This window comes from Malus domestica, chromosome 05 (assembly GCF_042453785.1).
Source record: "Malus domestica chromosome 05, GDT2T_hap1".
NCBI lineage: Eukaryota > Viridiplantae > Streptophyta > Magnoliopsida > Rosales > Rosaceae > Malus > Malus domestica.
The window spans coordinates 17,145,753-17,159,705 of NC_091665.1; the positions used below are offsets into that span (position 1 = coordinate 17,145,753).

Genomic DNA, 13,953 nt, shown 5'->3' on the forward strand with positions numbered 1-13,953 from the left:
AAAAAAACTTGACATGCGACTTATGGATGTCATCACCGCGTATCTATATGGAGAATTAGATACTGACATATATATGAAAGTCCCAGAATGACTTAAGTTGCCTTAAGCAACTAACAAACCACAAGGTATGTTCTCAATCAAATTAAGGTGATCATTATATGGGCTGAAACAATCTGGGCGAATGTGGTATAATCGTCTCAGTGAGTATTTGATTAAGGAAGGATATGCCAACAATGTCATCTGCCCTTGTGTGTTCATTAAGAAATCAAATATTGAATTTGCTATAGTAGCAGTATATGTCGATGATATGAACCTAATTGGAACCCCTGAAGAGTTCAACAAAACTGTTGACTATCTGAAAAGTGAATTTGAAATGAAATACCTTGGAAAAACCAAATATTGTCTCGGCCTGCAGATTGAGCATTGTGTTAATGGAATTTTGGTCCATCAATCAACCTACATTGAAAAAATACTAAAGCGATTTGGCATGGACAAGGCTTATCCACTTAGCACCCCAATGGTCGTTCGTTCTTTAGACATTAAGAAAGATCCATTTCGTCCAAAAGACGATGATGAACTGGTCCTTGGTCCAGAAGTACCATATTTGAGCGCAATAGGTGCTTTATTGTATTTAGCACAATGTACTAGACCAAATATAGCTTTTTCAGTTAACTTGTTAGCCAGGTACAGCTCTGCTCCAAAAATTCGTCATTGGAAGGGAGTCAAAGATGTTCTACGATACCTTCATGGGACAACAGATATGGGTCTCTTTTACTCAGACAAGCCCACAAATGAACAGATCCTTGTTAGATACGCAGATGCTGGTTTTCTCTCCGATCTGCATAAAACCCGCTCACAAAATGGATATGTGTTCACTTATGGAGATACTGCAATTTCATGGCGATCAACGAAGCAAACACTAGTTGTTACATCTTCCAATCACTCGGAAATAATTGCTTTACATGAAGCAAGTCGTGAATGTTCTTGGTTAAGATCAATGATCCATCACATCCGGAATTCATGTGTTCTACCTTCAAAGATAGACACTCCAACTGTCATCCATGAAGATAATGCAGCCTGTGTCGCCTAGATGAAGGAAGGATTCATCAAAGGTGATAAGACTAAACATATATCTCCAAGATTTTTCAGTGCACATGAGCTTCAGAAGGGTGAAGTTATTGAAGTCAGATAAATCCATTCCAATGAAAATTTAGCATACTTGTTCACCAAATCTCTACCAAAGTGCACATTTCAGAAGTTAGTGCAAGGAATCGGATTACGTCGGCTTACAAATTTGAAGAATGCGGAATCAGGGGAGATACAATTCAGGGGGAGCATCCATGATACATGCATGTTGTACTCTTTTTCCTTCGATTAAGATTTTTCCCACTGGGTTTTTCCTATCAAGGTTTTAACGAGGCAACATAAGCATGCTCAACACCATCCGGGTAAAGTTGTACTCTTTTTCCTTCGCTATGGTTTTTTCCCACTCGGTTTTTCCAAGCAAGGTTTTAATAAGGCAACTGATGTTGATATGTGGGCATCCAAGGGGAGTGTTGTAAACAGTGGGTATGTTTGCCCATATATGTATAGTAAAGTATCACATGTGAATAGTAAATTTTGTAAGTTTTTGTTGAGGTGGCTCTATAAATATAGCACTTCGGTTGTTCAATGTGAGGAGAACATCAAGAAGAGAAAATGAAGAAATATAATACTCTCAGTATCTTTCATTTTCTAATATCTGCAATTCTTTTTGTCAGTGTGATATTTTGCCCTACTTCGTCCTCACTCTTAGCAAATGTTATTTCTATACTTTTATCTATTTATAACATTTTTCTAGTTTTGGGCTATTAATTTGTAAATCGTATCTTTGTAGCTAGTAATAAATTTTCATTGAATTTGAAAAAATAAATAAAAAATCATTGAAAAACAAAAGCGCACGCATTTTTCAGATGTTGTAAAGAATATTGCAAGTGCTAATTAGGAAGGTGCTGTATGTCGGTATCAAAATACGCGTGAAATTTTATCAGAAATATGAAAAAGCTCTGACCCTCCTCAACTCTCTCTCATATTGCATTGTCTCTAGACTTTCAGCAGTAAACCCCGCAAAAAATCACAATTCTCTCTCTCTCTCTCTCTCTCTGGGCATCGACTTCAAAGCCCAAATCTACAGTTTTTATTTGCTCGAAATTCAGAAAGTAGGTACGAGTTTTAGTCAGTCCTCCTAATCGAATTCATATAAATTCTCATCGGTTTCCTTACAAATTCTCAGTTTCTCACATAAATCCCCAATTACCCATTAACCAGCATCCTTCCTTCTTCCCACTTTTGCTCTCTATCTATCCAATTTTCTGCTTTTTCGGCTCCAATTTGTGTGGGTTCTGATTCAATTTCAGATTTCTTTTTGGTATTTAGGATCTAAGTTTTTTGGCCTTTGACGAGCAGCGGCAGGCAAAGTATGAGGTACCCTTTTCTTCTTTCTGTATTTCTTATGTTTAATTTCTAATTTTGATTCCATGCATGGTGTTAAATTTCGGTGATGATTTGATCGGATTGGGAGATTTTACGTTGATTTCTGGCACTAAAAGTTTACGAATTGCAACTGTTACTATCGCGCTTGGCTGAAAATAAGATTTTAGACGTCAATCGAGTACCATGATTACTTTTGGTCTTTGTTAAAAGAAGCGCAAACGAAAGTTTAGAGAGTTAGAGATAGAAACTAAGGAAGGGTAAGCAAAGCCGAGCGATTCATTGTTCGTTTTCATAAGATCGATAGACATGGCTCAGTTGTAATTGATGGCTAGGTTTCATTTAACCATCTTCTATTAATATTTTTTTCTTACCAACTTAAACGAAGATTTTAGTTTTAAGTCCGGTATTACCTAACTGTTAATCATTATATTCGACTAACAAGGAAGATTCATTAAACAAGAAACAACAGCAATATAAGAATAATGAGAAATGAACAATTTGATGTACATTCAGTCAAACTCTATTAAGTAGTTCAGTGGGGATAATGTACACTTCATTCGCTTTAATTGGTACGCTTTTGGTTTAATTTGCATTTTTACAAGAGAAAGACTAATGCTGCTTGTTTTGGGTTCCACTTTGGTAAACCAGTGTGGTTTATTTTGGAAGAGGCCTTCACCCTGTGATTATTCGCCTTTGAAATTATGCTTATTAAGACACTGGGGGCCGTAGTTGTCTGTATCTAATTCTGTCTAACTCCACTCGCAGCTTTTCAGTAACTAGTAGAAAAGTTATGCTCAAGTATTAAAATTCTACACACTTTGGGATGCAGGTTTTGCTTTTGTTTAATCTTGTTGTTAATAATTCTTTTGAGGACCATTCTTATTCTGTTTTCTTCTATTTGCATAAGCAGGATTCTATGAGTTTTGAACTGCGATGGCTTTCCCATATACATCAACATCAATAGTGCCTTCAGAACTGTCAGAGCAAAGAGGAGCAAATATATCAGATTCAAACACAAACATGTTTCAAGCTCCAACAAACCAGCCCAGCCGAGGCTCCTTTGATGGTCCTGTGGCTATCTTTTGGGATATTGAGAACTGCCCTGTCCCTAGTGATGTCCGTCCAGAAGATGTAGCTGGTAATATCAGAATGGCTTTACAGGTGCATCCCATAATTAAAGGAGCAGTTATGACGTTTTCTGCTTATGGGGACTTTAATGGCTTCCCTAGACGACTCCGCGAGGGATGCCAGAGAACTGGTGTTAGACTAATTGATGTTCCAAATGGAAGAAAGGATGCTGCTGACAAAGCTATCCTGGTTGATATGTTCCTGTTTGCCCTTGACAATCCTCCACCTTCTTCCATCATGCTCATCTCCGGGGATGTTGATTTTGCTCCAGCACTTCATATACTTGGGCAACGTGGATATATTGTTATCCTGGTAATCCCATCTGGAGTTGGTGTTTCATCTGCTCTCAGCAATGCTGGTAAGTTCGTGTGGGACTGGCCTAGTGTGGCTCGTGGAGACGGCTTTGTGCCTTCTACTAAAGTTTTAATGCATCCTCGTGGGGGTCACACTGATATTTCTGGGTATCTTATGGGTTGCCATATCAATGATAATGTGGATATCCAAAATGAAGAAGAAGCTATCTTGTATAAGGGAATATCACAAAGCTATTACAACTCGAGAGATTTTTCAATAGTCTCACAATCACTATCTGAATTCAACAGTAGTTCCGTAATGGTGCCTTGCTGTCCTGCTGCTTCAAGGTCACACAGTCTCCCGTCTGGTCTCAATGAAGTTTCTGCTGGGCCTACAACATCTGGTGATCAAAATGAATCTACTTGGTGGGTCCAGCCAGGGGACCTAAATGGTCTGAAGGGACAGCTTGTAAGACTGCTTGAGCTATCGGGAGGTTGCATGCCTCTTATGAAAGTTCCAACCGAGTATCAGAAAGTTTTTGGAAGGCCTCTTTATGTATCAGAGTATGGTGCATTCAAGCTCGTAAATCTGTTCAGGAAGTTGGGTGACACAATGGCTGTAGAGGGAAAAGGGAACAAGAGATTTGTCTACCTCCGGAACTGTAAAACGGGCACTAGTGCACCACCTTTGGTTTTGTTAAAGAGGGATAACAAGAAAGGGAAGGGGACTCAAGAAGAGTGCATGGATATTACTACAGGCAATGGCTCATCAGATGAGTTCTCAGAGGAGGAAAGAGTTGTTGTAGAAGAATACGATGAGACGAGCCAAGGAAAGACCAATGTGAGAACAGTAGGTGAATGTGGAATTGATGATCCTAGTCTGGAGAATTTCAAATATGAGCTGCAAGAGATTCTTGTAAGCTACTCTTGTCGGATTTTCTTGGGTTGCTTTGAGGAGGTCTACCAGCAGAGGTATAAAAAGACACTGGACTATCGGAAGTTTGGAGTTAATCAGCTAGAGCAACTGTTTGAGAAGGTGACAGATGTGGTGGTGTTGCTTGAAGAACCAGTTGGCAAGAGGAAGTTCCTGGCTGCAAGTGGTGGCTATAAAAATTAAGGTGGTTTGGTTGCTGTTTCTAGTAATTTTCCGATGCTTTTTAGGTACGCACACCACAGCCCAGCGTCTCTCCCTCTCCTTTTTGAATATTTATGTTTTTTTAGTTACAAATTTCATAAAGGGGAAAAACCAAATGACTGATGAGGCTGGGAAGCACCTTTTATTTTTTGTGTGTTAAACGTGTCCTGCATGGATGGGAAGCTAATATCGAAATTTCCATGCACGATTCATGCCCAGTCATTTGCAACTGATGATAAACTGGTAATGTGAGATGTTGATGTAAATTTACTTGTATTTTGCTTTTGTGCTTGATTATACTGAAACTGAAATTAGCTTGACCTACATAATGTGGAAGTATTCTCAACTCATCAATAAATGTTTTATGTTAAAGAATGCCGCTTATTTTTTTCGTTCCTTGGTTGATAAGTAATCATATTATGAGAATGGTACTGATTCCTTGTAAGTTAACATGTTGGTTCGAACTACTTATGGGTCCAAATCGGTTTAGTCTGGTTTCTCGGTTCACCAGCTTTGATGCACACCCCTAGTTTCGTCGTCTACTAAACCCTTGCATACCTCTTTCCATATGGCATGGCCAAGACTATAATTAAGGTTGGTTTACTTGACTAAATATAGTTGGCTTATTAGAAGAACGGGTGAACTTAGTGATTTCTACCGTAGAGAAATTCCAGTACCTTCAATTGTTGTCGCTGGGAGAATCATTTCCAGCAAACATGCGACTTTCAAAACTTGTGCATCTTCCCAAGCTTAGTTTTGCCGGGAAGTCAAGTTAGAGAATCTACCTGATCCACTGCACTCCCAGCCAAACCTCGTCAAGCTAAGTGTCCATCATTTCAGTCTCAATCGACAAACTCAGTATGTTGCCAAACTTGAAGCTTTTGTTGGGATCCGAATCGTACGCAGACAAGAAACCTGTTTGCCTCTCCTCATTAGGGTTTCCTGAACTGGTCCTATAATTCAAATGTATAAAGTTGGAGGAATTGATTGTTGTATGGAGGGGAATCTGAGAATGACTTTCCTGGGTTGCTTATTTTGCCGGAGTTATCGATTTTGCGGAGGATATTTCCGCGTTGTTTCTGGTTTGCTGTTCCTCTACTTTTGGTTTACATTTTTATTTGCCTGGATTGAAGATTTGAAATGTGATTGTGCTTTGTTGCTTGTATTGTTGTTTGTTTAAACTTGGCCCTCTTTTCCTGATAAAAAGTTGTTCTAGTGCTTTTTCCCTAATGGTAATGAGACTCCTCTTGATACTACTAGATTGATGAAGTTTTATTGTTCCGCACATGAAAGTTTAAAATTAATATCGAACTTCATTCTAGAGATTCGAGTCTAAGACTTCACATTTACAAGTAAAAATTGACAGAGTTGAGCTACTGCGACATGATGTGCTGCATAATCGATCAGTCTTCGCATCGCCGGAAAGTTTGAACGCGAATGAACATATGAACATACTATATCTGATTACTCTATTCGCTTTGCCATCACCAATTAACTTGAATCAATGTCGAACCATATATACACAGACGTGCCTTTTATGGAAGCGATTCTCATTTTTTTTCAAAAATGGAGATTAGTTGTGGGACTTACTTCATATCAAACTTCAACAATCCGAACCGTTCATTTTGCATGTCTCGAATCATAAATCATCCTTACAAAAATTTAATTCAATCCAAAATTGTTTGCGTATTTAATTATTACAATGAAATTTCTATGTTTCTTAGAGAACAAAATGTTAGTCAATTTCTTTGAACTCAATTAGATGCCTTAAATATTTTCGATTTGTTTAATATTTTGCAAGGATAATCTATGAGGTACAACTTAATAAGTAAACTGTTCGGATCGTTAAAATTCGATATGGTGTGAGCCTAACGACTAATCCCCATTTTTATAAATAAAAAATAAATAAATAAATAAATGGGATCCCTTCCCTTAAAGGTTTCGATATACACAAGAAAAAAAAAAAAAAAAAAAAAAAAAAAGGGTTTCATGTACGTAGGAAAATGGTCCATACCAAATTAATGTTGTTCCAAAATTGTCCAAGTCTTTAACAACAGTACAAGCAAAAGGATATATATTCATATGCTTCCCCAAAACTTCTAACAAGCAAAAGACATAAGCTTGCAACAATACTGCCCTCACAATTTGCTTTGGCCTTTTGGTCCATACTGGTAAACACCTTGAAGCCGTTTGATGAGTTTTTCAAAACGTTGAGCTGAAGAAATACTGAACGTACCTCAATCCGTGGAACACAGTCTCGAATCAATGAAGTCTTCAAACGGAGAGAATATTCGGAGGGGATTGTGGCGAGCCATTTTCAAGCATGAAGCTTCTACTACAATAAGACCTGGATGTACTCGAAGAAGAAGCGAGATACCTCCCATCCCCGCTATGAAAAATCATGTCAGTCCTATGCATCTTCCCCTTACTAGTCCTTCCTCTTCCTTCCGCCTCTTCGTACTCTTCATCTTCCACGGCTGCTAGGAACCCACTATGCATTGGGTCTGAACTCTCGTACAAAAGCCTAAGCACCTGTTTGATTGAAGGCCTATCACAGCCTTCTTTCTGGGTGCACCATCTCATGATAGACACAATCGTTTGGAGCTGATCCAAATCAAATGAATCTCGTATACTGGGATCCACCAGATCAGGTAAGCTTAATTCAGATTCCATGTACTTTTGTGACCATTCTACCAAATTCCTGTTGTCTTGTATTGCTCGCCTTGCAGTTACTAGCTCCAACAGTAACACACCATAGCTGTATACATCACTTTTCTCCGTCAGCTCTTGGGTAACCACGTACTCCGGATCCATATAACCTGAAGCCATCCATTCAACATAGGTTTTTAGCAAAAAGAAACTGTACCTTCATATGTCAGTCTATCTATATGATTCTCTAACCTGGAGTTCCCCGGATATCCGTATTTACTGGTTCAAAGCAAATAGAACCATCTTTTGAAGCCTGAGCAAGGCCAAAATCTGCAACCTGGAAAGAAAAGTAGAGAGATTTCTTTCAAGAGTTTAAAAGAGTTATTGGCATGCATTCCCTGCCACGGAAGGAATATCATAAAACTTATAAAAGTAATCTTCCTCCTTGAATGCATTCGATTTAAAGAGGAATAAAAAGTTTAGTCACATATGAGAGGGGTTAACGTCTTTCTTCGTTAAGTTGTTTTGAGAACGAAGAGATTCCGATTGAGTATTAAAAGCTACATCTGCATCCAGCCATATATTCTACCTTGGCAACAAAATTATCATCCAGTAAGATATTGCTGGACTTAATATCTCTATGGCAAAGAGGAGGATCACAATAGAAATGGAGATACTCCTGCACGGAAGAACAAATTAGAAGCAAATCAATTTCATGAACAACACAAGCCAGTAAAAAGATGACTATAAGCCTGCTGTTTACCAGAGCGTTAGCTACGTCAATGGCAATATGGATTCTAGTCCGCCAACTTAGAGGAGTCCTATTTGGAGCTGCATAAAGATTAGAATTAACATGATCAGAATACGTGGCCTTAAAAGAATATGGCTTTCGAAACAAAATAAGAGAATGACTTTATGCTGTCCTCCACGGCTCTTGAAATCCTGAATATACAAAAGGTAAAAATCACCACACTAAAGTGGGATTCCACCAAAATTCATAAACTTGTGTTGTTAGATAGAGTCATAACTCTGCCCGAGCGCAAGTGTGTGACAGTGCAACAGAGAGGGAGAGAGACAAAAGGATGAAAGAATTGATTTCAAACGTTATGAAAAACACCATAAAGTCATCCCCTTCCATAATCCAGTTTTAGAACACTATTCTCAGCAGAAGGGAATTCAAGAGATGGAGTAACATACAGTGAAGATGGTCCTTCAAGCTACCATTTTCCATGTATTCATACATGAGAAACCTGCCATGGAACACGTAACGCATTTGGGCAGGTATATAAGGGCCACAAACATACAGAAACATACATATATTAACTACCTCTCACGCTTCTCGCTGCAAAAGCCCCTCAGAGCAACAAGATGACGATGATGCAATCTGGCTAGAAGCACTATCTCTCGGCAGAACTCATGTTCTCCCTGCTCTGACACTTTGCTCATTCGCTTAACTGCTATTGCTAAACCATCACTAAAGTGAGCTTTGTACACAGTTCCAAATCCCCCTTGTCCAATAATTGTGTTGAAGTTTTCAGTCGCCTTCTTTATCTCCTTGTAGCTGAATTTCCGAAACATAGATGGAGGACCTGCACTTAAATACCATCTCAGATGGGACCCCCAACAAAATGTTTCATTCATGAATACAAGTCATCAAGAAAACAAATTACGAGAAAAATAAGAGAGATAATTATACCTTCCTGAAATTTCCTCATAGGACGAGGCGAGTGAAAGGATTTTGATGATTTTTGATCCATACTCTCAGAATCCAGTAACTCTCTGTTTTTCTTACGAATGAGAACCATCAAGACTAAAAGCATCATTACAGCGACAGCTGTTACTGCAATGCCAATACCTGGAACCAATGTAAGGTGGTAGGAATGATGTGTTTCATTTTGGGGTGGACCCAACAAGTGTTGGCCTGGGCTAGCAGCCACAAAAGGACTTGGAGAAGCCTTCGGGGTGGAGGATGGCGATGGCTCTGAAACTAGAAACACAATTTCAACATAGAGAAAAAAAATTTACCTGTTTGGATCAAGAAAATATATGGACCAAGAACCCCATTTATAAAGATTACACAAACATGAATAGTTGAACCCAGATCTTCTGCTTTTAAAATTACTTATTCGTAAGAAAAATAGTATATTGTACATTATACAGGTCTATGTGATTGATAAAAACAATAAACGATCACTTCTCACAATATGTTTCAGGAAAAATGACATAATGTTAACTATCCTCATACCAAGCTTGCCCTCAAGGCATTTCAAAATTCATTAAAGCTGTTCCCAACAACCAACCTTTCCAACAACAAAAAAGGTAAATAAAACATCAATGACAGTGGCAATATTTGAAGTACTCATATGATTTGAAGAGGCCTTCTATTACCTCACCAAACCTGGATCCAAAAACTAGTTCACTATTCTAGTTTACCAAATATACAATATACCCTTGTTTGTTCGTACTAATAGCATAAAATTATTTATTTAACACACGAAGCATGACATTGATCACAACAAAAAATAAAAAATAAAAATAAAAATTAGAACTTGGTATTTGAAAAAAAAGAATAGTTTTTAAGAAAACACTAAAGACTAAACAAAACGGTAACACAGAGTTTTATAATACAGTTGAACTAGCACATGGTATTTGTCACATTCTGTTTCAGTATAAACCAAAATCTCCTCCACAGCCAGAATTGTCCGTACCTGGTAGGATGTTGTTGAGCCCCTGGATTTGAAAGAAACAGCTTGCCATGTCAATAGCTGAAGCATCATCAAGTTGGCTTGCCAATGCAGCAAAAGTTGCATCACGGCAGGTACTCAAAGTTATATTATCTTCTGTTCCTAATAGACGATGAAGATATACGATGCCAGAATTTAAACACTTCTTGCATTTAGTTTCCTCAGAAAGTGGTACTTTGCAATTTGCCATGACATCAAAGAACTTTGGAGACTGCAGCATTTGTGTGACAGTTGTTCGACCCTTACACTCATAATTTACTGGAATTTTTGTCCCAAACCCACAGAAAGCTGTTGCATTTCTGGGAACTCCATACAGTACTAAGGTTTGTGATATGGAATGGAGGCATATGTCAGATAAATTTGAAGGAACGCCCAAGTTGCTTGTCACATTTGCATACTGAGCAATAGAAACTGCAATGAAAGCATTTATATAGCGGCAACACTTTCCTCTGTCTTCTTTATTAGAGCACAAAGAGGCTGCCTGAGTAACGTTTGATCCACTCAAATTTAAGGGGCATTCTGCAAAAGTATATACTATGGTCTTATTTCATTTAAAATTCATCACAACAAGGGACATCAGACTGTTTGACCAGAACTGATAAGTACTGATAATCTCTACACTGGATTGAAACTGTCTGTAATGGGCAAACATATAATAGCCTTGGAAAGGATATGTACGATTATAACAGAAACTCCAAGAATTAACAAACATTGCATCTGTTGGTGATGTCCAATGTATTAACAGAGTATTTTAGACCCTCCATGCAGGGTCCAGGACTTCTCAGTGTTGGATCTCAAAACGTATGTTGTTTTATGTATCTTAACCCTGTTATTATTCTTAAGACAACAAGTAGCTCCCAATTAAGATAAGAACTAAGCACATTAGTCACTGTCCGAAATGATTATCACTCAGCAGTACTCTCTCCCTGAATGAAGATGCATTTTCTTGGAGTAACCTAAAAAGTTCAATGAACTGCTAGTGTGATAAAGAACATAGGCCAAGACAGATTTCAAATCTATTATATTTGACTTCTACAAGTATCACATTTACCCGATGCTCTATTGTGCACACAATATTGGCAAAGGATGCAGCACCACTGCAAGCACATGTGACTCTTCACAACGTCAACAATTGTTTTCTATATAGCTTTTATGAAGGACAAGAGTATAAGATAAATGCAAGGCCTGCTCCAATCTATTCAAATTATACCAACAAATTTATTACATTACACCCAAAAAAGGCTATAATTTGCAACGAGAAGACAAAAAATTTACACTGAAAATGTTGGATTTCACCAGAACACACAGATTGTTAAAACTACAAAAACCCAGTAGCCAAATTGAGCTCAAAATTTTAAAACACATGCCAATAACATGTATTGATAACATATAGTAACCCCATTAAAAATCACAGCTTCTTTAAGAAGGGAAATAAAAGGTAAAAACTGAACTCGCGGGTGTCTTAAAATTAAAAATTCAACAAAAAAAAGTTAAAAACTTGAATTTTCAAAAGGACCCATCTCCAGAATTAATACATAATAACCTACAATAGGGTCGCTGAAAGTGAAAGTGCCCAAAACATGAATTACAATTACAACAAAAAAACATGAAGAAAATAATATTTAAATAAACAAACATAAATGCAGGCTCTTCGGTCACACAATACAGAACAAAACTAAGCAAAACCAGAGGTTCATAAAAAAAAATTAAAAAAAAAACCCAGAAATTGTACTGACCTGCCATTATTTGAGGGAGAAGCTGCATTCCCAGAAATGCAAGAAAACCCAGAAGAAATCCAGGTCCGTACGCAGCCATGGTCGAAGCCAAGAGGGAAACTTCCTCTCACTCACCCACCAGAGAGAGAGGGAACTCAAAAGTGGGGTAGAAGAAGAAATAAGTGGGGTTTGTGTAGAGAACCAGCACCTATGTGCGCTGCTAAGTTCTTAACGCATTTGTCTTGAGAATGTGTGTTCGACATGTGAGAGAGAGGGTTTTGACTGTGGAGTTGACTAGAGCGGACCCACCACTCTCCCAAGAGATCAAGATTACTTATTTCAGGTAAATTTTTAGAGATTTCAGTGTGGATTAGACCATCTCCAATTGGTCAAACTAGGTCTGACAATTTCTGACACGACCAGATAATCTGACATAACACAATATGAAATTAACAGGTGTTTGAATTGACACGATAACGAATCGGGTCGTTATCGGGTAACCTGATAAACACTTGTTAAGATAACGGGTTGGTTCGGGTATACAGGTGGGTAACACGATACACGATAAGAAAAATATTAATTTTATAATTTTATAACCCTAAAAAATTACTATAATAATTATATATATTAATTTAACAATTTTATACCCCTAAAAACTATAATAATTATTGTTTGTACCCTACTTGACCAATCCCGAAACTACTAAGCATCGGTCAACATTATACCGACAAGGACTCACAAGAGTCTCTCTCCAACCAGGAGGCCAATCACAACGTGACACATGTCAACATCAGAGGCCAATCATAACGCGACACGTGTCGACATCAGAGGCTAATCACAGCACGACACGTGTCAATGTCAAAATAAAACTAGAAACTCTCCTCTATAAATAGAGATCATTCACTAGTACTCACAAAAAGAGAGCTTGAACCTATGTACTTGTGTAAACCCTTCACAATTAATGAGAACTCCTCTACTCCGTAGACGTAGCCAATCTAGGTGAACCACGTACATCTTGTGTTTCCTTCCATATCTCTATCCATTTACATACTTATCTACACTAGTGACTGAAGCAATATAGCGAAGGTCACAAACTTAACACTTTCTATTGTACCAAAGTCCTCACTGATTTTGTACATCAACAATTATATATATATATATATATATATTAAATTAAATATTAAAAATTGATGACAATTGGATCGGCTTAAATATACATATCATTCAATTTCTTAAGTATTATATGTACAAAATAAATAAATTTAAATCTACTTAATAAGCTAAACAATTTTTGGTTTTGTTTATACCATATTTAGAGCCTCGTATTTAGATCTCGTACAAATACTCGGAGGACTTAAATGTAATTATGTGATAAAGGAATGGGCAAATATGTAATAAGTGAGGAGTCCTTATTCTATATAAGGATCCCTCACCCTCACAATTAGTAGTGGAGGCCAATCTCTGAGGCCATTTCTGGAGCCTTCTCACCCCTCTCACATCTCCTCTCATTACAAAGGTTCTCTCTCTCACCTTTCAGATAAATACATAATCAGTGTAGACGTAGCCTAAACCTTGGGGTGAACCACGATACATCTTGTGTCATTTACATTATTTGCATATTCACGGTCGGATTTACGTTGTTCCAAGACTTCCGGTTTTGTGTATCAACATTTGGCGCCGTCTGTGAGATAGATACGAAAAATTATGTTGGTTCTCTTTCATTTTTTCACCTCCATCGTGAATCTGCAAAATCTGCACAACCTAGGAACCCAAAACCTCCATTCTTGGGTTTTTCCAGAAAACCTTCGTGGATCCCA

General features: G+C 37.8%; 2 protein-coding genes across 5 annotated transcripts; one reads left to right on the plus strand and one right to left on the minus strand.

Moving 5' to 3' along the window:
* The first annotated feature begins 2,011 nt into the window (after positions 1-2,011).
* LOC114824813 (uncharacterized) lies at positions 2,012-5,403 on the plus strand. Its single transcript, XM_070822316.1, has 3 exons — positions 2,012-2,202; positions 2,416-2,463; positions 3,383-5,403. The coding sequence occupies exon 3, from the start codon at positions 3,406-3,408 to the stop codon at positions 5,008-5,010; it is 1,605 nt and encodes a 534-aa protein (XP_070678417.1). The 5' UTR covers positions 2,012-2,202; positions 2,416-2,463; positions 3,383-3,405; the 3' UTR covers positions 5,011-5,403.
* A 1,621-nt stretch (positions 5,404-7,024) lies between these two features.
* Positions 7,025-12,397, minus strand: LOC103420101 (probable receptor-like protein kinase At1g49730). 4 transcript variants are annotated; one of them, XM_029102093.2, is made up of 9 exons: positions 12,158-12,397; positions 10,386-10,940; positions 9,374-9,664; positions 9,005-9,266; positions 8,875-8,927; positions 8,441-8,508; positions 8,267-8,356; positions 7,930-8,014; positions 7,025-7,847 (listed from the first exon to the last, which is right to left on the minus strand). In XM_029102093.2, exons 1-9 carry the CDS (start codon positions 12,234-12,236, stop codon positions 7,303-7,305), a joined length of 2,028 nt encoding a protein of 675 aa, XP_028957926.2. In that variant the 5' UTR covers positions 12,237-12,397; the 3' UTR covers positions 7,025-7,302. The 4 variants fall into 4 exon arrangements, with proteins under 4 accessions (XP_028957926.2, XP_028957927.2, XP_028957925.2 ...); XM_029102094.2 differs by having other exon boundaries at positions 9,374-9,658; positions 12,158-12,373; XM_029102092.2 differs by having other exon boundaries at positions 9,374-9,658; positions 10,386-10,955; positions 12,158-12,373.
* Positions 12,398-13,953: the final 1,556 nt, after the last annotated feature.

Excerpts from the sequence above, each read along its gene's own strand:
- LOC114824813 (XM_070822316.1), top strand. The coding sequence starts at position 3,406 with ATGGCTTTCCCATATACATCAACATCAATAGTGCCTTCAGAACTGTCA.
- LOC103420101 (XM_029102091.2), bottom strand. The coding sequence starts at position 12,236 with ATGGCTGCGTACGGACCTGGATTTCTTCTGGGTTTTCTTGCATTTCTG. Across the intron at positions 9,665-10,385 it reads GCTCAACAACATCCTACCAG|TTTCAGAGCCATCGCCATCC; the intron begins GTACGGACAATT and ends TTGTGTTTCTAG. Across the intron at positions 8,509-8,874 it reads CTTGAAGGACCATCTTCACT|CTCCAAATAGGACTCCTCTA; the intron begins GTATGTTACTCC and ends ATCTTTATGCAG.